General features: G+C 38.3%; 1 protein-coding gene across 2 annotated transcripts in view; it reads left to right on the top strand.

Moving 5' to 3' along the window:
* Positions 1-25,596, top strand: part of SCP2 (sterol carrier protein 2) — a 127,996-nt gene that overhangs the window by 42,944 nt on the left and 59,456 nt on the right. For both annotated transcript variants that reach the window (XM_030941992.1, XM_010372198.2), the window contains exons 6-11: positions 558-684; positions 10,182-10,245; positions 12,088-12,174; positions 13,580-13,730; positions 16,475-16,622; positions 23,266-23,373. In XM_030941992.1, the coding sequence (XP_030797852.1) occupies positions 558-684; positions 10,182-10,245; positions 12,088-12,174; positions 13,580-13,730; positions 16,475-16,622; positions 23,266-23,373 (685 nt within the window). The remainder of the gene's footprint in view (positions 1-557; positions 685-10,181; positions 10,246-12,087; positions 12,175-13,579; positions 13,731-16,474; positions 16,623-23,265; positions 23,374-25,596) is intronic.

The raw sequence follows: 25,596 nt of genomic DNA, 5'->3' as shown, positions 1-25,596 counted from the left end.
AAAAAAATACAAAAGAATTTGTCGGGCATGGTGGTGCATGCCTGTAGTCCCAGTTACTTGAGAAGCTGAGATAGGAGGATCGCTTTATATTATGAAATATAAATGTCATTTATATTTTAAATTTTATTTATTTTCTTTTTTATATTAATCATTTAATACTAATCTTTTCTTATTAGTCATTACTGAGTCATAAATATTTTTATTTATTATTGTCCTCATCACCTTTTACCTTCCTCCCTCCCCAATGTAAATGCCAGTGAGCAAAGTCTATCTTATTAGTTCACTCTTTTTTCTCTCATGTCTGGAATAGTTACTGGCACATACTGGATGCCCAATAAATATTTCTTGAAAGAGTTAATACCTCTTTCCTCACTTGATTATTTTTTCTTCTTCCCATGTTTCCCTGTGGAGCATGTCCTAACTGATTTTATTCACATTGACCATTTCTGGTGTACTATGTGCTTAGAATAAATAAATGTCTTAATAGCGCTGTAGTAGTTTTGAAAGAGACATTTATCATGTCAGCTACTTACGAAATTTTGTCCCCCCTCTCTTAGTTTTCAGATAGGACCATTCCCACTGATAAACATCTTGACCTCCTGATCAATAAGTATGGATTGTCTGCACACCCAGTTGCTCCTCAGATGTTTGGGTATGCTGGAAAAGAACATATGGAAAAATATGGTATGTTATAGTAAAAAAACTTTTGAGGCTTCTTACTAGTTATATACATGAGATAAGAAACGACAGTTATTTATTAAGGAACTATGGAGGATGCCAGGATATATAAGATGTAAAATGTTTTTTGAATTAAATCGAAGTAATAGTTCTTATAGAACTTAGCCATAGAGAAAGTATTTATATATAGACTGTAGTATGGGAAGTACCTAGAGTACTCTATAGCAGGAAGTTGAAATAGGAAAAATGACACACATCTTGTCTCCTTTAATCATGGACTATAAGTTTTTTTTTTCCAAGCTGAGGGTTTCACTCTGTTATGCAGGTTGGAGTGCAGTGGTGCCATCTCGGCTCACTGCAACTTCCGCCTCCCAGGCTCAAGCGATCCTTCCACCCAGCCTCTCAAGTAGCTGGGACTACAGACGTGCACCACCATGTTCGGCTAATTTTTTGTATTTTCAGTAGACATGGCTTTTTGCCATGTTGCCCAGGCTGGTCTCAAACTCCTGAGCTCAAGTGATCCACCTGTCTCGGCTTCCCAAAGTGTTGGGATTACAGGCGTGAGCCACCATGACTGGTCACGGACTATAAATTGAGGATCTTAAAATGTCAACCAAGATGAGGTGAAAGATCAAGCTATTCATACTCTACATTCAATATATCAGCAAGACTTTTCTCTGTATTCTCAGTAGATCCATTTCTCACCATTTCTGCTACCTTTGCTGTAGTGGCATAATTTCGTACCTGAAATTTAGGAGTGTTCTAACTGGTTTCTCTACTTCTGCTTGTGTACCTCCAAAGTCAATTCTCTACTTGATAGCCAGAGCCATGCTTTTAAAATATGTCAGATCATTTCACACCTGTGCTTAAAATTCTCCATTGTTTCTCATCACACTGAGATTGAAACCCAAATGACTTCTTATGGCCTACGAGCTTCTACATGATCATTCCCTCCACCCTCATTAGCTCTCTGATCTTATCTCCCACCATTTTTTCTTTCACTAGTCTGCTCCAACCACACTATCTTTTCTTTCTGTTCCTCATACACACCAAGCTTTACTTCAGGTAGGGCTTTAGCCTCTACCCTAAGATCATCAGAGCCAGATCTCTTGCTTCCATCAGGTCTTTGTTTAAAAGCCACCTTCTGCTTTATTTCATCACTCTCCTTCCCAGAACTTCTTTATCATTTTATATGGCACCTATAATAAACTGACATATACCTGACACATACATATATGTCAGTTTATTATAGATGGCATATAACATGAGAGAGAGAGAGATATATATATATTCTTGTTTATTGACTCTTCCAACCAGAATATAAGTTCAACAAAAGCATGGATTTTTGTTTGTCTTATTTCCTGCACATTGATTGTTAACTTAGAATAGTACCTGGCTAAACCAAGTATAAAAGAAAAAAAAAAAAAAAAGAATAGTGCCTGGCACAAGTCAGTGTTGTGTAATTAATTCATCTTTAAAATTTAGAAAGACCCTCCATGACTATTCAAATCAAAGTAGCCCCTCCTGTTATTCTTTTTCTTAGCTTCATATTGCTTCCTTCATAGCACTTAGCACTATTTATATTCATATATTTATCATATGTGGTTTTACTTGTTTAATTTTTGTCGTCTTTATTAGTCTATAAACTCCACGAAAGCAGGGGCCATGTCTGCTTTGTTTACCTTGATATACACAGCCAAGCACAGAACTTGGCATGTTATTTAACCAGAAAGAAGTTTTTTTTGTTTTGTTTTGTTTTCTTTCTCTTCTATAGTCTTCAGCATATTTAAATACTCAACAAACATTTATTGAATGAAGGAGTGAATTTCCATATGTATGTTATCTCATTCAGCTATCACAAGAATCCATTATTACAGGTGTTATTATCTCATTTTATAGCAGAAGAATCTGATATTCAGACAAGTTTTTGACCAGGATCATAGGGTCAATAAGTAGGAGAGCCTATGTTCCATTCTATTTCTGTCTCACTCAAAAGCTCTTGTGCAGCCCTTTCTCCCAGTAATAAGTAGCTGCTCTTTGTTGCATGCCTCACACATCTTAGATATTTTACATACCAAATATAACAACTATTTTAAGAGGTGAGTGTATGCTTATTTTTCATATGAGGAACCTGAAGCTTGGAGAATTTGAGTAACTTCTAATAGGTGATAGGAGAGGGTTTCACACTCAAATCTGCCATACTATAAAACCTCCATTCTTTTCATTGTTTCTCAGATAGCTATATTAATTTTAAATAATAAAAAACTTTTATTGTATATTAACTTTTTGTTTTCTTGTCATTCCCGTACATAGTAGAGGGACATTCAGTAATGTTTGTTAGCATTTATTATAGGTATGGAAACATGTTTTGCTTGGAATTTTCATTTGTGCTTGGCTTTCCTTTTTTCTTTTTTGACCTATTTGGTGAAGGGGAAGGAAAACTGAATATTGTAATAGCATTTTTGTTTAAAAATCATAAATATTTAAAATTAATTAGATAATGAATGTGGCCAGAGTATAATTTGAAATTAAACTTGTTTATGGTTGTCATTTGAAAGGTTTGTCAATTTTTTTCTTTTCTTTATTTTTTTTTTGAGACAGAGTCTTTCTCTGTTGCCCAGGCTGGAGTACAGTGGCCTGATCTCGGCTCACTGCAAGCTCCGCCTCCCAGGTTCACTCCATTCTCCTGCCTCAGCCTCCTGAGTAGTTGGGACTATAGGCACCCGCCCACCACACACGGCATTTTTTGTGTTTTTAGTAGAAACGGGGTTTCACCATGTTAGCTGGGATGGTCTCGATCTCCTGACCTCGTGATCTGCCTGCCTCAGCCTCCCAAAGTGCTGGGATTACAGGCGTGAGCCACCGTGCCCAGCCCAGGTTTGTCAATTATTTTAAATGATGATATGCTTCATTTTTAGAGGTATGTTGTAATATACTTTAAAACTATTTTGTTTAGAAGTAATTTCAGACTGAACAAGAATGTTGCAAAAATAGTACAAGAATTCCTAATATTTTTACTCTTGATTTTCTAAAAATTAACGTTTTGCCGTGCTGTTTTTTTTTTTTTTTTTTTTGAGATGGAGTCTCGCTCAGTCGCCCAGGCTGGAGTACAGTGGCGCGATCTCGGCTCACTGCAAGCTCCGCCTCCTGGGTTCACACCATTCTCCTGCCTCAACCTCCCAAGTAGCTGGGACTACAGGAGCCCGCCGCCACGCCCGGCTAATATTTTGCATTTTTAGTAGAGACGGGGTTTCACCATGTTAGCCAGGATGGTCTCGGTCTCCTGACCTCGTGATCCACCCACCTTGGCCTCCCAAAGTGCTGGGATTACAGGCGTGAGCCAGCACGCCCGGCCATGCTTGTTGTTTTAATGAATTATTTTATCTATATTACTATGTAATTTTTTAAAAATGTAAGGCTGGGTGCTGTGGCTCACGCCTGTAATCCCAACACTTTGGGAGGCCGAGGTGGGCAGATCATGAGGTCAGAAGTTCGAGACCAGCCTGACCAAAATGGTGAAAGCCCGTCTCTACTAAAAATACAAAAAATTAGCCGAGCATGGTGGTACGCACCTGTAGTCCCAGCTACTTGGGAGGCTGAGGCAGGAGAATTGCTTGAACCAAGAGGTAGAGGTTGCAGTGAGCTGAGATCGTGCCACTGCACTCTAGCCTGGGCAACAGAGCAAGACTCCATCTCAAAAAACAACAACATCAACAGCAAAATTAATTTAAAAAATGTTTGAGAGTAAGTTGCAGTTCTTTCATAGTCACTACAGTGATCAAAATTGGGAAGTTAATATTGATATGATACTATTATATAATCTACAGACCTCATTCTAAATTTCACCAGTTATCTGACTAACATCTTTTTCTGGCCCAAGATCCCTCATAGTTTTTCAGTGTTTTCTTGCCTCCATTTATGCATAGGTTATGTACATTGGTTATGTTTTTCTCCATTTGAACTTTACTCTCAAACCTTATTGGTGTTTTTACTGGGATTGTATTAATCTTGTTAAATTAATTCAGGGAGAACTGATGTATTTATGAGGCTGAGTTGTCCTGTCAAAGAACAGGGATTATCTTCATTTATTCAGTTCTGTCTTTGTGTCTTTCAGGAGTGTTTAAAGTTTTCTTCATATATAAGTGTTTTATTTCTTGTTAAACTTATTCCTAAATACCTTCTTAATTCCTTTAATCATCCTTGTTGCTGCTATTGCACATGGACTTTTCACTGGTGTTATATCCTTTAAACTGGTCATTACTTGTGTATACGAAGGCTACTGATTCTTTTCCCCCCCAACATGGAGTTTCGCTCTTTTGCCCAAGATGGAGTGCAGTGGCGTGATCTTGGCTTACTGCAACCTCCATCTCCTGGATTCAAGCGATTCTCCTGCCTCAGCTTCCCAAGTAACTGGGATTACAGGTGCGCATCACCAAGCTTGGCTAATTTTTGTTTTTTTTTTGTTTTTGTTTTTCTTTTTTTAATTAGAGACAGGGTTTTACCATGTTGGCCAGGCTGGTCTTGAACTCCTGACTTCAAGTGATCCACCTACCTCAGCCTCCTAAAGTGCTGGGATTACAGGTGTGAGCCACATGCCCGGCTGGCTATTGATTTTTAAATATTAATCTTATGACTTGCTATCTCACTGAAGTTTTTAATTTTTGAGTTAGTTTTATTATTGATTTTACTTATAGGGGTTTCCACATATGCAGCTATATTGTATCATCTACAAAAAGAGATGGTTTTACTACTTCTTTGCTCATTGTAATATTTGAATTGACTTATCTAATTAGACAAAAAATGTTATTAAAATCATAAGGAAGAGAAAATATAGTTACTATTCATTAAGTGGAAGGTGATCATCTTAAAGATCTTCATCCTTGTTGCCTTCTTCATCATTTTCATCATTTTTCATTTTAAGTTAGTGTATTTTCACAGTTCATTCATGTCATAGCATGTATTAGGACCTCATTCCTTTTGACTGCTTAATAATAATCCTTATGTCATTTATTCTTATTAACAAATGGTTGGTGGTATATATTTTCCTGATTACGGTGTTAAATGTATCACATTGATTCTGATATGTAGTGTTTTCATTATCACTATTTTCTGACAAGTTCTGTAATTTCCATTTCTATTTTCATTTTTTACCCAAGAATTATTTCGTGGAAATATTTTTTTAATTTCCGGGTGGACTTTTAATTTTATCAGTAATTTCTAGTTTTATTGCCTGGTGATTTGAGTGTGTTGTTTGTAGATTGGGGAGATTCTTAGTACTATGGTGCCCTTTTCTGTAAGTATAGTGGAATGGGGTCTTGCAATACTGCCCAGGTTGACTCTTCAGGTGCAATAATGGTGCACTATAGCCACAAACTCCTGGGCTCAGGCAATACTCCTGCCTCAGTGTCCTGAGTCGCTGGGACTACAGGTGTACCTTGTCCTTTTTTTGTCTTGTAGAACCATACAAATGTCCTCTTTTGCTGCTTTTCTCTTTCACTACCCAATTGCACCAAAAGGGACCTTGCCCTTTCATTTTGCTACTTTTTTTTCTTTTTCTTCTCAGAACCTATGCCTTTAAGATTCCCATCTCAGATCTCCTGTGTTTTTCAGCCCGTTCCATATGGTCATGGTTTGATCTATAGAAATATTCTTGGTATTTTCACACTTGGGGAGGAGGCCTTTCTTTTCTTGGTAGTTTAGAGCAGTTGTTGGCCTGCCATTATCTCCCGTCTTCTCTGCACAGTTTCCTCAGCCTGCCCTTGTACCTTTAAAGGTTTGTGTAGAAACGTGAGCGATTGTTGGCTGGGATTTGGTCTTAAATATTTTTTCTTTTCTTTTTCTTTTTTTTTTTTTTTAACTTACAGATACTTTGAAATTTGGCATTTTCTATTTTCTAATTATGCTGAGAGTATGATTTGTGCTATTTTATTTTTTCTTGTTATTCTCTATTGGTTTTAGAGGCTATAGAAAGACACAGATTTAGGCGGCCTCCAGTTTTCCTCAACCAGCTGGAAATCCTGTTGCTGGTGTGTTTCTAAGTGTATATATTTTCTCAAGTTTTACATTGCTTAGAATAATTGGACAGTTTTCTAGTCTAAAATTTGAAATACAAATGTACACTATCTTAGTGGAAATGTCATTGTAGGGAACAAGGGCCTTGACCTTCTGAAGGTTCACTGAAAATCACTGACATGAGGCAGATTAACAGGAGAAAAGGCATATGAATTTATTTAATGTGTGTACACGGGAGCATTCAGAATGAAGACTCAAAGAAATGGGAAATTGTCCATTTTTGTGCTTAGGTTCAACAAAGTATGGAACAGCCGTATAGAAATATGATTGGACAAAAAGCAGATGATCTAATGCTAATAGACTGAGTGGGGAAACCCAGCCAGGCCTGTCCATCTAGGTTCCTCTTGGGCTCTGTGAGCATGCATTCCTTCCTTCTGGGTGTGGGGCAGGACCCTTTCTGGAATGGGGGTCTTATGACCTACAGTCAAACAAGATAGGTCAGACAATTTCTTTATGACCAGTTTTTGCCTAGAAAGGTGGATGAAGTTAAAGTAATATTTCTAGGTTTTATGACTGGCTTTGGGGAAAAGGAGTTCTGGTTTCTATGACCTACCTTGGGGAAGGAGGATTCTAGTTTCTATGGTTAGCCTCAGGGGAGAATGGGCCTGAGAGACAGGAGGGTAGGAGAAGGTCGGTGAAAAACTTTTGCTTCTGAGGCCATCATTTTGGGGTATTGTTTCTTTATTCTTCATTCAACTGATTTCTAAATGAATTGTAGAATTTTATAGAATTTAAATTGTTATTTAAAACTGCTGCTTGTGAATATTGTGAATGTGCACTAGAAATGAATATGTAAGAAAGCTTATAGTAGTTTAAATCATTTGTAGAACCAGCAGATTTTGTGGTGTCATAATTAAATTATAGGCTATTAAAATAGTTTGACCTAAAGGCATAGCCTTTGAATAGCCAAAAATCTTCACTGGCAGTTCAGAATCAGTAGTCGATAAGACCTTCATCAGTGCCCAGGCTTAATAAATATGTAAGTGGCAGAATATTTTTCAGGGGGATGCTATCTTTTATTGATTAATTGGATCCCATGTTACGAAAAAAGGAGGAAAAAATATAAACATTATTGAACATCTCTTATGTTAGACACCATGCCAGGTACTTTACTGTTTTGGCCACCCTTCTTCCTACCAATCTATGCATGGATTGCCTGTAAATCTAATAGAGACAATAAAGCATGTGTACTGCCTAAAACAAGGAATTTGTCACCAACTGAGGCCGCCAATCCCATTTTTAGGAGATTCCAATTGTTACAGTTCCCTTTTTTCATGTTGAACCCAAATCTCTCAACCTATGGTTTGCATCCATGCTCTTGTTTTTGTCTTCTGAGAATGACAGAAAAAGCCTCTTTTACCTTGTAGCCCTTCAAATATCTGAAGCCAGACTGATCCTATATTTCATTTCTTCTCTTAACTATTCTCATTAAACTTGTTTCATAACCCATAACCAGTCTAATTGCTGTACTGTGATCCCAAGTAAGCTATTCTGCTAGTCACATCACACTCTGAAATCTCACTGAGCTTGAGGTTTCTCATAGTTGTTGCTCCTTTTTGCAGGTTGTTGTGGGAGTTCAAGAATAGAACTGAGCATTTAATTTATATTCTGATCCATCCTATTGATAGACCTTGTTGAAATTCAACATTATAGCAGTCCCTTCCAGCTTTAGGTTTGGTGAGAGAGCCTCTAGTTTTCTTACTTACTTTGTAATATAAATATTAACAAGACCAGAGCTGAGGTTAGAAGTTAGTGCTAGAAACTTTTCTCTAGGTCAATGTATTAATTAATGCCTGTTGTTTCACATGAGTGTAATATTGGGAAATGCTTCATACTTTAGTCCTCTTCTAGATGGTCATAATGCACATAGTGCAATAGTAAAGGCTCCAAATGTCTTACAGTAGAGACATGTATTTAGCTTTGTTTAACCGTAGTCTAAACTTACTTGACAGAAGAATCCTCTTTTTTTTTTGTAACACCAAAAAGATAAATATGAAAATACCCCCCCCAAAATCCCACACTATAATATTTCCTTATCTTGTCCAAAATAGTGTTTTGAGAAATTTCGTTAATTTTCTTTCTGCTATCCAGATACTATGTTTTCTTTGATCTAACAGTCAGTTCAGTCACGAAAAGATAACACATAATTTGACTTGTCTTATTCTTGTTGAACCCCTATTGGCCTCCTCCCAATCACTATTTTTTTGAGATGAAGTCTTACGCTGTCACCTAGGCTGGAGTGCAGTGGTGCAATCTCAGCTCACTGCAATCTCTGTCTCCCTAGTTCAAGTGATTCTCCTGCCTCAGCCTCCCGAGTAGCTGAGATGACAGGCATGTGCCACTGTACCTGGCTAATTTTTGTATTTTTACTATGCCTGGCTAATTTTTGTAGTTTTATTGGAGATGGAGTCTCACCGTGCTGGCTTGTCTGGTCTTGAACTCCTGACCTCAAATGACCCACCCATCTCGGCTTCTTCCCAAAGTGCTGGGGTTACAGGCATGAGCCCCCGCGCCTGGCCCTGATCACTATTTTTATTGTTAGAAGATCACAAGTGTGGAATTTATCTTCTCTTTTTATTAGAATTTGGATAAGATTTGCTTAATTATATGTATGTCATTTTTGCTCTGAAGATCATCCTCCTTGATAGAGAAGAGAGAGAGAAAACAGACATGGGAACTTCGTACTTGACTGTGCCATTAATATAACATTATCAGCTCTCATTGGTGGCTTTCTTTTTTCTTTGGCCTTTACAGCACCAAATGAAAATTCAAAGCCTATTTTATTCTGTTTTGTCTTTTTAAAAGTGGTAAAAAAAAATTTTTTTTGCATGTTTTACCTCATTACTATACTTTTTTTTGTGTTCCTGACATGATTATTTAAATTTTCTGTTAAGGAATTTAAAAGGCATATGCATTTCTTATCAGGATATAACTCTTCTAAAAACTTTTCTGTTTCATCACAAGGAAAGGGAGAAAGATGAAATATTTTATCATGCCCCGGAGAGTGCGAGTTGTGTAAAATTCTCTCAGTCTAGGGTACTAGGGTGTTTGACAGATTCCTAGAGGAACTGCTGGCAGTGTTCTCCTGCCTTAAAACCACTATGTTTTAGAGTATGTTTAGGCTGTGTTTTCTCATTTTTGAAACTGGATCCTACTTATTTTAATTAGAATAGATCAGTTTGAACTGTTTTTATCTTGTGTGCCGATTAGTTGATTCAGTTCATTAATTAGGCCTACATTTAATTATAAATAAAATTTTTTTGAGGGAACAGTGCTGAAGTTTTTAATGCTGATGAAGTTTTTAATGCTGATGATATATATGAAAGGGAAAACATGGAAATATTGAGCAGAACACTGAGTACCATTGCAACATTTGTTAATAAGCAGCAGAAAAACATTCACCCACTGGTAGATGTTTGCTTTCTCTACAGGAACAAAAATTGAACACTTTGCAAAAATTGGATGGAAAAATCATAAACATTCAGTTAATAACCCGTAAGTATTTCAGAGACATGAAATAATGAAAATCTGGGTTATCGTACTGTGTAATGTGCAACTTTATACTTGAAAAGCAAATGCCAAGATCTCAAATATATTAACTAGAATGTTTTATTTTTTTCTTACAAAAGGTTTATACCCAAGTAAACTTTTGACAACTTTTCCGTTTCAGTTTTTGGCCACTTTATATTTAGAATATTGTTTAAGCTAATGATTCTTTTTGTTTGTTTGTTTTTTGAGACACAGTGTCTCTGTGTCACCCAGGCTGGAGTGCAGTGGCGTGATCTCGGCTCACTGCAACCTCCACCTCCCTAGTAGCTGGGACTACAGGAACCACCATGCCCGGCTGATTTTTTTTTTTTTTTTTTTAAGACACAGTCTCATTCTGTCACCCAGGGTGGAATGCAGTGGCATGATCTCAGCTCACTGCAACCTCCACCCTCTGGGTTCAAGCGATTCTCCTGCCTCAGCCTCCCGAGTAGCTGAAATTACAGGCACCTGCCACAGCACCCGGCTAATTTTTGTATTTTTAGTAGAGACAGGGTTTCACCATCTTGGCCAGGCTGGTCTTGAACTTTTGACCTTGTGATCCACCTGCCTCTGCCTCCCAAAGTGCTGGGATTACAGGCGTGAGCCACTGCACCCAGCCTGTATTTTTAGTTGAGATGGGGTTTTGCCATGTTGGTCAGGCTGATCTCAAACTCCTGACCTCAGGTGATCTGCCCGCCTTGGCCTCCCAAAGTGCTGGGGTTACGCTTGGCTATTTTGTACATTTATTTAAAAGCTCCATTAGCCGTAATTAATGTACTTGTATAATGTTATCACCTCAAAAGTTGGCTGAATTGCAGGTCATTTGATGTTGCTTTTAAGGAACTAGTATTCTAAAATTTGCCAGGAAACACAAATATGGTATTCTGTTTTAATCCCCAACTGGTCTAACACCAACTGGGTATATTGCAACTCAATTCCACCACAAAGCACCTGGGAGTTAATGCAAACTCCATGAATTAAGGACCCAGTCCTCCATAAGACTGCTCATACGTCAGACATTAGCTGCAAGTGGGATGCCCATGCCACCCATACTTTTGACCAACTGATCACAAATCCAGGGGTTCCCATGACTCCCTCAGGTTCAATAATTCACTAGAACAACTTACAGAACTCAGGCAAGTACTTAAACTTACAGTTTTACTATAAAGGATATAAATCAGAAACAGCCAAATGAAGAGGCATATAGAGCGAGGTCTGGGAGGATCCCAAGCAAAGCTTTCTTGCCTTTTGCCTATGGAGTCAGGACATGTCATCCTCTGGATCCATCAAGATGTTCACCAATCAGGAAGCCCTGCTGAACACCATATCCAGATTTTTTACTGGGGCTTCATTATATTGGCATGCTAGATTAAATCACTGGCCACATGACTGAACTCAATCTCCAGCCTTCCTCTTCTTCTCAGAGGTTGAGCTGGCTCAAAAGTCTCAACTCTGTAGTCACGTGGTTGGTCTTTTGGTGGTCAGTCTTCCATTTTCAAGATAACAAGGCCCACTATATAAGGGACCTCATTAACATAACACCGACTTCTATCATTCAGGAAATTCCAAGGGCTCTGGAAGCTCCAAGCCAGGAACGCAGGACAAAGACCAAATGTTAAAAATCAAACATACTGTATTTTAGAGTTAGGATTTTTTAAAAGGTCAATTCAGATGACATTTATAGCTATTCATAAAAATCTATCTTTTGGTTGTGGAAAGAACACTTACATATTATTCTGTTTCTGACTCTGCAACAAAAATTACAGTTGCTATCTCACATTCTGTAACTAATATTTATTTTGTATTTAGGTATTCCCAGTTCCAAGATGAATACAGTTTAGATGAAGTGATGGCATCTAAAAAAGTTTTTGATTTTTTGACTATCTTACAATGTTGGTAAGAAAAATATATTTTAACATTTAATGACAGAAGTAACTGCTCCCCTTCCTGCCACCCCCCTGTGGTTAAACCTTAGGCTCTGTATCTGGGCAGAGCTTTCACAGAACTCCTCCCAGTGCTGTCCCCATCCCACGTCCCCACTCTGGGTTACTTCCCTGGAGTACCCTTACTTCCTACTCCTGCCTGGAGACAGACTGCCTCTTCTCTTGGAAAATGATGTGTTTTACTTCTTCTTGCATGACTTCTACCTACTTTGGTGATTTCAATTGTATTTATTCACTAAACTGTGGCTTAGGGGGCCAGTGGAGTCCAAAGCATTTTGTTTTCCCTGCTATGTACTTCTACTACAGGAAATAGTACTCTATAATAGTAGCTATGAGTAAAAGTAAAACAAGGAAAAATTCATAGCTCTAATGATGGTAATAGTTGTTTCTTGCAAAGTGCTTGACAGTATCTGTCTCCTAGACAATTGAGTGAGTACTCCCTAGCTCCTGCCTGTGTCCCAGTTAACACCTGGCTGTGCCCTGTAGATACAGGCTGGGATGGAAAGAAATAAGTTGGGTCAGCTTTTATTTGTTGTGATATGAGGGTCTGCCCATTTAGAAAATCTAACTGAAGTCGCAGAGGGCTTCTTGTGTTTGCTACCTTCCATCCCAATTTGCTCTAAGAGAAAGATCTATTTAAGATATCAAGAGTCTTAACTAAAGCAGATGGTTTAGTATCCCCAGTCTATCTTTTCCCAGTTTCCAAAAGGATTTCAGGACTGAGTTATTTGGAGATAGTAAAGTTGGAGCTGGGGCAGTCTGTACTAGGATAGGAATAACCTTTTGGACTCACTCCTCAGAAGATGCCTTATGCATCTCCAGAGACAAATTGGTGATTCTTTGCAATAAGAACTTTTTGGGGCCGGGTGTGGTGGCTCATGCCCGTAATCCCAGCACATTGGAAGGCCGAGGCAGGCAGATCACCTAAGGTCGGGAGTTCAAGACCAACCTGACCAACATGGAGAAACCCTGTCTCTACTGAAAATACAAAATTAGCTGGGTGTGGTGACGCATGCCTGCAATCTCAGCTACTCGGGAGGCTGAGGTAGAAGAATCACTTGAACCCAGGAGGAGGAGGTTGCAGTTTCGGTGAGCCAAGATCACACCATTGCACTCCAGCCTAGGCAACAAGAGCGAAACTCCATCTCAAAAAAAAAAAAAAAACTTTTTGGGACTCTTAGATACCAACTAGTGATTGACAACATTTAAGTTCTTGATAGAGGTTCAGTCCTTAGGTGGGAAGCATGATATTTACAACTGTAGATATCACAAATAAGACAGTCCACTGATCAGCAAGTATATTTGGCCTTTCTTTTCACATAGAAGAAACTCCTAGAATTGTTTTTACTTCCTCTTAGTCCCACTTCAGATGGTGCTGCAGCAGCAATTTTGGCCAGTGAAGCATTTGTACAGAAGTATGGCCTGCAATCCAAAGCTGTGGAAATTTTGGCACAAGAAATGATGACTGATTTGCCAAGCTCGTTTGAAGAAAAAAGCATTATTAAAATGGTATGTCTGAGATTCTGTTTTATTTGTTATTTTTATTTTTTATTTTTAAGATAGAGTCTCATGCTTCTTGTGATAGAGCCATGCATTATTATATAATAACTTTTAATTAACTAGACATGCTATTTATCATTATTTTAAGTTGACTGTGCCTAGAACTCCAATGTTACAGAGTTAAGGGAAAAAACAAAGATAGTTTGTTTTGTTGTCCCTTTTCTTTTCCTTTCCTTTCCTTTCCTTTCCTTTCCTTTCCTTTCCTCTTTCCTTTCCTTTCCTTTCCTTTCCTTTCCTTTCGTTCCTTTCCTTTCCTTTCCTTTTTTTTTCCTTTCCTTTTTCCTTCTTCCTTTTTTTTCCTTTCCTTTCTTTCCTTTCCTTCTTTTTCCTTTCCTTTTCCTTTCCTTTTCCTTTTCCTTTCCTTTCCTTTTTCCCTTCCTTTCCTTTTTCCTTTCCTTTCCTTTTTCTTCCTTTCCTTTTCCTTTCCTTTCCTTCTTTCCTTTTCCTTTCCTTCCTTTCCTTTCCTTTTTTCCTTTCCTTTCCTTTTTCCTTTCCTTTCCTTTCCTTTCCTTTTTCCCTTTTCCTCCTTTTCCTTTTTTCTTCCTTTTCCTCCTTCCTTTTTCCTTTCCTTTCCTTTTTCCTTTCCTTTCCTTTCCTTTTCCTTCCTTTCCTTTTTCCTTTCCTTTCCTTTCCTTCCTTCCTTCCTTTCCTTTTTCCTTTCCTTTCCTTTTTCCTTCCTCTCCTCCTTTCCTTTTCCTTTCCTTTGTTCCTTTCTTTCCTTTTTCCTTTTTTCCTTTCCTTCTTTTCCTTCCTTTCCTTTTTCCTGTCCTTTCCTTTTCCTTTCCTTTCCTTTTCCTTCCTTTCCTTTCCCTCCTTTTCCTTTCTCTTTTTCCTTTCCTTTTTCCTTTCCTTTCCTTTCCTTTTTCCTTTCCTTTCCTTTCCTTTCCTTTCTGAGACAGGGTCTTAACTCTGTCACTCAGGCTGCAGTGCAATAGTGCGATCTCAGCTTACTGTAATTTCCACATCCCAGGCTCAATCAGTCCTCCCACTTCAGCCTCCCAAGTAGCTGGGACTACAGGCACATGCCACCACTGCCAGCTAATGTTTATATTTTTTGTAGAGACACGGTTTTGCCATGTTTCCCAGGCTGGTCTTAAACTCCTGGCTCAAGTGATCCACCTGCCTCAGCCTTCCAAAGTGCTGGGATTACAGGTGTGAATCGCCACATATGGCCACAAAGATGATTTTAATGAACTTTCTTGACCCTCACCACTTTAAAAATTCTGATTAAAGATTGAGTACAAAATGGAAAAAGTAGAAAAGATGAAAATTCAGACCTAGAGTTAGTTGAATATCTGAAGACATACACACAATACACAAAATTGCATGCTAAATTATAGTTTACAAAATGATTTTACAACACTGTGAATTGGAAAATGTTTTTGTAACTGCCCAAGATCACAGTTAGATTGTGGCAGAGGTGGAATTTATACTTAGGTTTACTGGTTATAGTACGTTTTTCATTACACCACAGTTTTATTTCTTTTTCTTTTTGAGACAGGATCTTGCTTTGTTGCCCAGGCTGGAGTGTGGTGATGCGATCACAGCTCACTGCAACCTCTGCCTCCTAGGCTCAAGCAATCCTCCCACTTCAGCCTCTAGAGTAAGTGGGACTACAGGCACGTGCCACCACACCTGGCTAAATTTTTGTATTATTATTATTATTATTATTATTTTTGTAAAGACAGTGTTTTGCCATGTTACCCAGGCTGGTCTTCAACCCCTGTACTCAAGCGATCCACCTGCCTTGGCCTTCGAAAGTGCCAAAGTGCTGGGATTACATGCATGAGCCACCATGCCTGGCCTCACAGTTTTATTCCTTGAAGAAAAGTTATTTTATCATTTGAGGCCAAAGACATATTAGGAGCATGGACTTTAGAAAAATGCTTTGAATCCTAGATGATCTTCTAAAGAAGATTGTGTCAATTTATATAGAAATTTTCCCATATTTTTCAGTGTCTCTGACTCATAACGATCTGGTAGTAAATGTCTGCAACTTGTTTATCACAACTATACATTGTAGTTTGACAGGTTTTGTAACTTAGCACAAGATATGCTCTGAGGAATTCTAGGTCCTTTTTATATATTTTATTTAAAAATTCTGTCATTTTTTAGTACAAAATTGAATATGTACATACTTCTCCTAGATGTTATTTTATTTGGACTTTCTGTGTAATATAGAATCAATTGACCGACCCTCCCTCCCTCCCTCCCTCCCTTTCTTTCCCTTTCCCTTTTCCTCTCTTTCTTTTCTTCTTCTTCTTCTTTTTTTTTTTTTTTTTTTTTTTTGAGACAGAATCTTGCTCTTTCATCCAGGCTGGAATTCAGTGGGGTGATCCTGGTTCACTGCAGCCTTGACCTCCTGGGCTCAAACGATCCTCCCAGCTTAGCCTCCCGAGTATCTGGGACCACAGGCACATACTACCACGCCGGGCTAATTTTTAAATTATTTGTAAAGACAGGATCTTCCAATGTTGCCCAGGCTAGTCTCAAACTCCTGGGCTCAAGCAATCCTCCTGCCTCAGCTTCCCAAAGTGCTTGGATTATAGGCATGAGCCACTGCACCTGGCCAAGATTTCAATATATATGGTCAATTATCAGTTGTTAAGGTTATGCATCTATTAATCTCTTAAACTACTTGTCTAAAAGGCCTGGTTTTGGTGCCCTTTATTTATATATGGTTTTGGTTTTAGGTTGGCTTTGATATGAGTAAAGAAGCTGCAAGAAAATGCTATGAGAAATCTGGCCTGACACCAAATGATATTGACGTAATAGAACTTCACGATTGCTTTTCTACCAACGAACTCCTTACTTATGAAGCATTGGGACTCTGTCCAGAAGGTAACATTTTTGAATAGGGCAGATTAATTTGGTAAATTTCATTGAGAAAACTTCATTTGGACCATTAGATAAAAGAATTCACTATTTGCTTTTCCCTTCACATTGGCTCTGCCACACTGTGGGAAGTGAATGTAAGGTATTTTGGTAGTGGACTTTTTAGAACTTGTGGTATTAGGCAGTACCAACACTAAGATGATGGAGTATCCAAATAATTTGTATTATGATTATATTATTTGTCTAGAAGGCTCTTTTATCTGATCAAAATAGCTACTCCATCTTTCTTATGCTTATTCTTTGCATGAGCTTTTATTCATTTGCTTTCAACCTGTTTATGTTAATTTATTTAAAGTGTATCTCTTATAGGCAGCATGTAAGCAATAATTTTTTTTGTTTTTCATTTTTCTGAGACAGATTCTCTCTCTGTAGCCCAGGCTGGAGTGCAGTGGTGCAATCTCCGCTCACTGCAACCTCCACCTCCTGGGTTCAAGTGATTCTTCTGCCTCAGCCTCCTGTGTAGCTTGGATTACAGGCACCTGCCACCACGCCCGGCTAATTTTTGTATTTTTAGTAGAAACAGGGTTTCACCATGTTAGCCAGACTGGTCTCAAAGTCCTGACCTCAGGTGATTCACCCACCTAGGCCTCCCAAAGTGCTGGGATTACAGGCGTGAGCCACTATGCCCAGCCACGATAATGTATTTTTTTAAATCTACTTTGTTGTATTTTGCCTTTTAACTGGAGTGTTGAAACCTGTGCTAATAATGATAGCCACTAGCTATACTTTAGTCTTTGAAGTGTAGCTAGTCCAAATTGATGTGTGCTGTAAGTGTGAAGTACGCATGGGGTTTGGGAGATGTAATATTGAAAAATATAATGTAAAGTATTTAATTAATAATTTTTTTTTTTTTTTTTTTTTTTTTTTTTTTTTGGAGACAGAGTCTCGCTCTGTTACCCAGGCTGGAGTGCAATGGTGTGATCTCCGCTCATTGCAACTTCTGCCTCCTGGGTTCAAGCGATTCTTGTGCCTCAGCCTCCTGAGTAGCTGAGATTATAGGTGCACATGCCACCATGCCCTGCTAATTTTTGTAATTTTAGTAGAGACAGCGTTTCACCATGTTGCCCAGACTGTTCTCAAACTCCTGGCCTCAAGTAATCCACCCGCCTCAGCTTCCCAAAGTGCTGGGGTTACAGGCATGAGCCACCTGGCCCACTGATAATTATTTTATGTTGATTGCATGTTGAATGAAAATATTTTATATATATATAAAATGTATAAATTAAAATATGTACTAGAAAATTTAAAAGTATTGTGTGAGCATTATATTTCTGTTAGACAATAGTGATTTAGATCATTAATGTAATTATTGATATAGAAGGATTTAGGTTGGTCATTTAATTATCTGTTTTCTATTTGACCTTGTAATTTTTGTTCCTCTGTGCCCCTCCTCTTGACTTCTTTTGCATTATTTAAATATTTTTAGTATGCCATTTCAACTTATCGATTGTTTTTTTCACCATATCTCTTTGTTTTTTCTTCTTTGTTTATCCCAGTGGTTGCTATAGAGCATGGTTTATCAACCTTGGCACTGTTGACATTTGAGCTCTATCATTCTTGTGATACAGCTTGTGTATGGCAGGATATTCAGCAATATCCCCACCTCTTATCTACTAAATGCCAGTAGCACCACCCCCCACAGTTGTAACAACCATAAAATGTCTCCAAATATTGTCAGATGTCTTCTAGGGTGTAAATCTCTCCCAGTTGGCAGGGCGCAGTGGCTGATGCCTGTAATCCCAGCACTTCGGGAGCCCAAGGCGGGCGGATCACCCAAGGCGGTCCAGAGATTGAGACCATCCTGGCTAACATGGTGAAAGCCCGTCTCTACTAAATATACAAAAAATTAGCCTGAATTCTCTTAGTTTTCCTTCAACTGAAAATGTCTTTATAATATTATATATTGGGATTTTCAATTTTTTTCTCTGCTTCTTCTGGGCTTCCAATGATGCATATATTAAACCTTTGGATATTGTCCCATAGATCCCTGAAACTGTTCACTTTGAATCCCTTTTCTCTCTGTTCTTCACATTTGATAATTTATGTTGATATATCTTTAAATTCACTGACTACTCCTTCATCTTTTTCTACTCATGAACCATTCTAGTGAATTTTCTATTTCAAATATGGTATTTTCAGTTCTAAAATTTCCATTTGGTTCATTTTATAGTTTCTGTTTCTCTGCTGAGAGCCTGTATCTTTTTTTTCATTTCTAGTGGGGTTTCTTTACCTTGCAGTTCTAATGGCTGTTTTAAAGTCTTTAATAATACCATAAACTGGGCTTTCTTAGATTTTGCATCGTTGATGGTCTTTTACCATGAGAGTATTGGTTACATTTTCTGATTCTTTGTGTAGTGAATAATTTTGGATTGTATCCTGGACAGGGTGAATGTGCTGTTATACAGATCCTTTGGAGAATGTTGGTTTTTGTTTTAACAAGCATTTAAGCCAGTATGTTCTGACAATAAGTTCTGTCTTGCCTTCGGAAGGTGGTGGTTAAAGTCTTTGCTCAGCTCGTTAAACGTATGCCTACGTCAGAGTGAGCCTGAGACTTGTACAGGTCTGTACACAGAATTAGGGGATCCTCTTCTCTGGTTCACTCCACTGTGGACTTCTTCCCTTACTCTCCAGCCTGCGGAGGTTTCTTTTCCTAGTTCCTTTGGTTAGGAAGATGGGGTTTCTGTTAGAGTTTTAGCTACGTTTGCTGCTTCTGCTGCCATGCTGTTCCAGGGCTGTGCTCAACCTTGGGGAAAGCTGTTGAGAGAGAGAGCCTAAAAAGAAAAAAGGCAACCAGGACCTCACCCTTATGCAGTGGCTTCTCCAAGTTTTGACTTGCTCTATAATCCACCTGCTTTTATTTACTTTTCAGAGTCCTCAGGTAGTTTTTTAAAATTTTTTTATTTTTATATCCAGTGTTTTCAGTTGTAATCAATGCAAGAGATGAACTGTAGTGAACATATTCTGCCTAATATGGAACTTAATCTCAAAGTTAAATGTTTTATATAGATACAGATATAAAATGATTACTTACTTACTTTTTTTTTTTTTCTTTGAGGCGGAGCTTCTCTCTTGTTGCCCAGGCTGGAGTGCAATGGGGCGATCTTGGCTCACCACAACCTCCACCACCTGGGTTCAAGTGATTCTCCTGCCTCAGCCTCCCGAGTAGCTGGGATTGCAGGCATGTGCCACGCGGTTTCACCATGCTGGCCAGGCTGGTCTCAAACTCCTGAACGCAGGTGATCTGCCTGCCTTGGCCTCCCAAAGTGCTGGGATTGTAGGTGTGAATCACCACCCCTGGCTTTTTTTTTTTTTCCGAGACAGAGTTTTGCTCTTGCTGCCCAGGCTGGAGTACAACGGTGAGATTTCAGCTAACTGCAACCTCCCCCTCCCAGGTTCAGGTGATTCTACTGCCTCAGTCTCCCGAGTAGCTGGGATTGCAGGGGTGTGCCACCACACCTGGCTAATTTTTGCTTTTTTTTTTTTTTTTTTTGGTTAGTAGAGATGGTTTCACCATGTTGGTCAGGCTAGTCTTGAACTCCTGACCTCAAGTGATCCACCCACCCCAGCCTCCCAAAGTGCTGGGATTACAAGTGTGAGCCACTACACCTGGCCAAAATGATTACTTTCAAACTTATACTCCTTGCTTGAACTGCTCCTCCAACCTCTAGACTCAAGAATCCAGCTGCCTGCTTTTTAGGGGTTTCTTCGGATGTCTCATAAGCATCTCAAACCTAAGTCCAAAATTGAGCGATGGATATTTTTCAATCTTTTTCCTCCCTCAGTCTTCCCCATCCTTCTGTTGCTTAAACTGGAAGCCATCAGACTTGAATTCTTTTCTCTCTTTCACAGTCATCATTAAGTCTCTCTCTAAGTCCTGTTGGCTATGGACTCTACCTTCAAATACATCCAGAATATGACCACATCTCACCACTTTTGTCACTGCCAGCCTAGTGCAGAACAGCATCGTTTCTCATTTATATTATTGTTAGAGTCTTATAGCTGGTTCCCTGCTTCTGCCTTGTCTCTCTAGACTGAAGCTAGAATGTGCAGTAAATCAGTTCATTCATTCATTCAAAACCCAGTAGTTTCTCAACTCACTCAGATGAACAAGCCAAATGTGATCTGTCCTCCTTACTCCCTACTCCCATCTCTGACTTCCTTTGCTTTTCTCTGAATCGTCTACTCTGCTGCAGCCACATTGGCTTCCTTCTTCAAGCGCTGGAAGCTCGCTCCAGTTTCAGGGCCTTTGTTCCAAATATACATGATTTGCTTCCTCACTCCCTTCAGGTCTTCGACTAATGTCCTTCTCAGTGGAAGCCTTCTCCAATCACTTTGTCTGAAATATAAATCACTCACCTCCATCTTCCTTGTCTCAATGTGTCCTATACCCTTTTCCTGCTTTCTTTTTTCCCTTGGCATTTATCACCACTTTACATATTTCTTTACTTATTTTACATATTGTCTGTCTTTTCCTCACCCCTCTCCCCACAATAACTTAAACTCCATGATAGTAAGGATTTTCATTTGGTTCGCTGTTGTATCCTTAAGTTCCTAGTTTAGTTTTTGGCACAGAACAGGTATAATAATTGTTTTCCAAAAGCGTATGCATTTGTTTTCCTATCTATGCTAGGTGAGAGTGTACTTTACAGTACTTTAATTTACAGTACTTTAATCTCTGAATATTTTTAGTTGATGAGTTCAAGATAACTTCCCTTTGGAATCTTTTAATACTTTACAAGATTGTATATATTATAGGAAAAGTATAGTGAATTATTCACTTTTAGGGGTTAGCTTGTGTTTAGTTTGCTATTGCTTGCTACAGAAACAATATTTAGCAGTTTGTAAGTAGCAATAGTAGATAGATTCATCTCTGATGACTACAACCTCAGAGCAATTTCTAAGGTAGAAACATACCAAAAAATAAAAGAATGCCTTAACCAATGGTTTTATCTATAACCTAGATTTAAAGCCAAATTAGAAGTGTCAGTCATCTAAAATCCTGTGATTAGTGTATTTCATTTTACCAACAGAGGAACTTTTGTTTTTGAAGGCAATATAATATATTAGCTGAGAACACAGGCTGTGGAGCCAGGGTCCCTGAGTATTAATTCTGGATCTCTTGCTGTTGCCTTGGCTGATTTCTTAATATCTCTGTCTGTTTTCTCATCTCGGAAATGAGAATGATAGCACCTACTTCATAGGATTGAAAATTAAATTATATAAATATGGTCATCTCTCAGTATCTGTGGGGGGTTGTTTCTAAGACCTCCCACAGATACCAAAATCCATGGAATTTGCTTATATAAAATGGCATAATTTTTGCATATAACCTATGCACATCCTCCCGTATACTTTAAATAATGTCTAGATTACTTATAATAACTACACATCACTTCATTCACATGAATTCAATGTAGTACTCAGCACATACAAATTGAAGTTTTGCTTTTTGTAATTTTTTTCTTCTAAATATATATATATGTATTTTTGAGACAGAGTTTTGCTCTTGTCACCCAGGCTGGAGTGCAATGGTGCGACCTTGACTCACTGCAACCTCTGCTTCCCAGGTTCAAGCGATTCTCCTGCCTCAGCCTCCTGAGTAGCTGGGATTACAGGGTTGTACCACCATGCCTGGATAATTTTTGTATTTTTAGTAGAGATGAGGTTTCACCATGTTGGCCAGGCTGGTCTCAAACTCCTGACCTCAGGTGATCTGCTTGCCTCGGCCTCCCAAAGTGCTGGGATTACAGGCATCAGCCATGGTGCCCGGCCTCTTCTGAATATTTTTGATCTGTGGATGGTTGAATCCATGATGTGGAACCTGTGGATGCTGACTGTATATACAGACAATAATTAGAACAAGACCTGACCCAGAGTGAGTGCTCAAAAGCTATTCGCTACCTTTGACAGCATCACCACCATCATTACTGTCATTATTTGGAGTGTCCACATCTTATTACTTTATTGTAAATATGTGGAAGACAATTTTATACAATACATACATTTTTATTTACTTCTTAACCATCTGGGAGAATGACCAAATGACCAGGAAATTGACAGGAATATTGAAGCCACCGAGCACATGAAGTAATTTTTTTTTAACCTTACTTTTGTGGCTCAACAGTGTTTTCAGACATTTGTCTTCATTTTATGAAAGTGTCTTTTTTCTCCTGTTTTTCCATATTTATTAAAAATACTTGTATATAGCAGTACAGTTGAAAATAGAAGAGAACACATTTTGGCAAAATTACGCATTTTGGCAAAAAAGCTGACATAATTATTTTAGTTATAGCATTATATACATTTCAGTTCTATTCTCCTAGTTCTCTGAATCTCTACCATATTTAGAGCAATTTTGGAAGCCAGAGAGCTCTATGGAACTAATAGGAGCTTTTGTTTCATACAGGAAATGTTCTGAAATTGTAAATATTTATTACTTTTGAAAGTGCTTATGTCAAATTGTTGTAGTTTGAACTGTTAAGAAATATTTGCTCCAAGAAATTCGTGGCTATATGGAAATCTTATAAAAGCATATCATTTGTTCTTTTGTTACTATTAACATTTGTGAATATTATTTTTTCTTCTATAGGACAAGGTGCAACACTGGTTGATAGAGGAGATAATACATATGGAGGAAAGTGGGTTATAAATCCTAGTGGTGGACTGATTTCAAAGGGACATCCACTAGGAGCTACAGGTAATACTACATACAGATTTCATACATTTTTAAATCATTTTTTCCTTAAGTGTGAACGAGTTAGTCTTTCATTTGAATGAAATATTATATTCTCTAAACTTGGTAGCTGGTGCTTTACATGATTGTTTAGCTGCAATATTTTTGATGTTCCATTAAGTAGAGCACACTTAAATAATCTTGATTAATTGATGAGAATTTGAATTAATTAAAACTAAATTCAGGATGTTTCCAAGTAGAGATCTTACTGGACTTGCTAAATAAGAATCATTTGAAATGAGCATGTTATTTATATGTAGTTGTATACTTGGTTGACATTGCATGGAAATTATTTTCTCTTGAGACAACTGGACTAGAATTTATAAAGTAAGAATTTTACTATGGCTCTGCTGTTGACTGGCTGGCTGTGTGAAACTATTTTTATCAGTCAATCACTTTAACTTTTAATTCCTTAACTATAAAATGACAAACTTGTACAATGCAGTTTCTTTTTCTTTTTTTTTTTAAATAAAAAATTTTAAATAAAAAAGGGACCCTCACCGTGTAGTTCCTTTTTTCTTTCTTTCTTTTGTTTTTTTTTTTTTTTTTGAGATGGAGTCTCGCTCTGTTGCCCAGGCTGGAAAGAAGTGGCACAATTTCAGCTCACTGCAACCCCTGCCTCCCGGGTTCAAGCCATTCTCCTGCCTCAGCCTCCCGAGTAGCTGGGACTACAGGCTTGTGCCACCATGCCCAGCTAATTTTTGTATTTTTTTTTTAGTAGAGATGGGGTTTCACCATGTTGGCCAGGCTGGTCTTGAATTCCTGACCTCAAGTGATTTACCTGCCTCTGCCTCCCAGAGTGCTGGGATACCAGCATGGGCCACACATGGCCACAACATGCATTTTTAATGTATCACCGTCTACCTTCAAATAGTGTTATGCCATTTTGTACATAATGTAAGACTTTTACAGCTGCCTACCTATTTACCTTCTCCTATCTTTTATGTTATTGTTTCCATACACTTACTCCTAAGTATATTGTAACCCCCACAATATACTATTATTATTGTTGCTTTAAACAATCTAATATCTTTCAAAGAAATCTAAAAATTACGGGGATGATCAGTGATGTTATGGGAAGTGGCAAAATAACAACATCCAAAAGTTCTGTCCTTTATAAAAGTTTGGAGACCACTGGCAAAAATTATCAAGATCAACTTTTTCCGTAACTTTAAAAATTAACCAGATTTACAACAATCTGTTGGGAGTGGAGGTGGGGGGTGCTTAAAACAACAACAAAGAGCATAATCTCTGTGAGAGCAACAAGCTTTGTGGCATTTTCACCTGCCTTAACACCTCCCGCTTTCTGCAGCTCCACGGTAGCCTTGAAAACCTACAGCTTGCAATCACGGTGAAAATTAGCAGCCTAGCTGGCACTGAACAAGTCAGAACAGAGTTGGAGCTCTTTCAAAGCCCCTTCCTCAGAGAACTGTCATTATATGACCTGTCTGGTGGTGTCCTGGTAAACCCCACTTGAAAGCTTTGTCTTTATTTCACCTCACTGAAAACTCACCCAGTGCAAAGAGTATTTTCCCTAGAGGCACTTGTCAAGAACAATCAACCACAACTGTTCAACAAAGTAGCTACCTCAGGTGCCAATTGGGGTAAACAACAAAATAACAAAAATCTTAAAAGGAAAAGTTGGGGAGTAAGATGTACATACGGGACTTTGAAAAGATCTGATATATTCCTGGGAATCTAGAAGGCTAATGGCATATATAAGATCAGAGTTGTGTACATGCTCAGGAAAGACCTGAGAAGGTCCTAGGCTCACCTCTGGCTAAACTTGGGGCTCGGCACAAGCAAAAGGCAAAGGCTAAGGTGGAATTGTAAACTGCCTGGCTGAGTACCACATCATGCAGCTAGAGGTCCAGTAAAGACCAGGAGACTTTTTAGTTCAGTCATTTAAGGACATCTCTGTGCAATCAGTAGCTGAGGGAAGAGAAAATTCAGTGGTCATGTGGGACAAAGATTACAGACTTTATAGAATTAGCTTGGAAAAGTCACTAAATAAACAACCACAACAATAAACAGCAACAACAACAACAAACTGGGAAAGAGGAGGATTTGATTGATTTTTAGAGGAGCTACGTTATATTATTTAAAATGTCCAGTTTTCAACAAAAAACAGAAAGCCATGCAGATAAACAATAAAGGGTGACCTATATACCTAGGAAAAAAAGCAGT

The sequence above is a fragment of the Rhinopithecus roxellana genome, chromosome 12, assembly GCF_007565055.1.
Source record: "Rhinopithecus roxellana isolate Shanxi Qingling chromosome 12, ASM756505v1, whole genome shotgun sequence".
NCBI lineage: Eukaryota > Metazoa > Chordata > Mammalia > Primates > Cercopithecidae > Rhinopithecus > Rhinopithecus roxellana.
The sequence above is the reverse complement of the archived record's forward strand: the minus strand, read 5'-3'. Positions and strand labels throughout refer to the sequence as shown.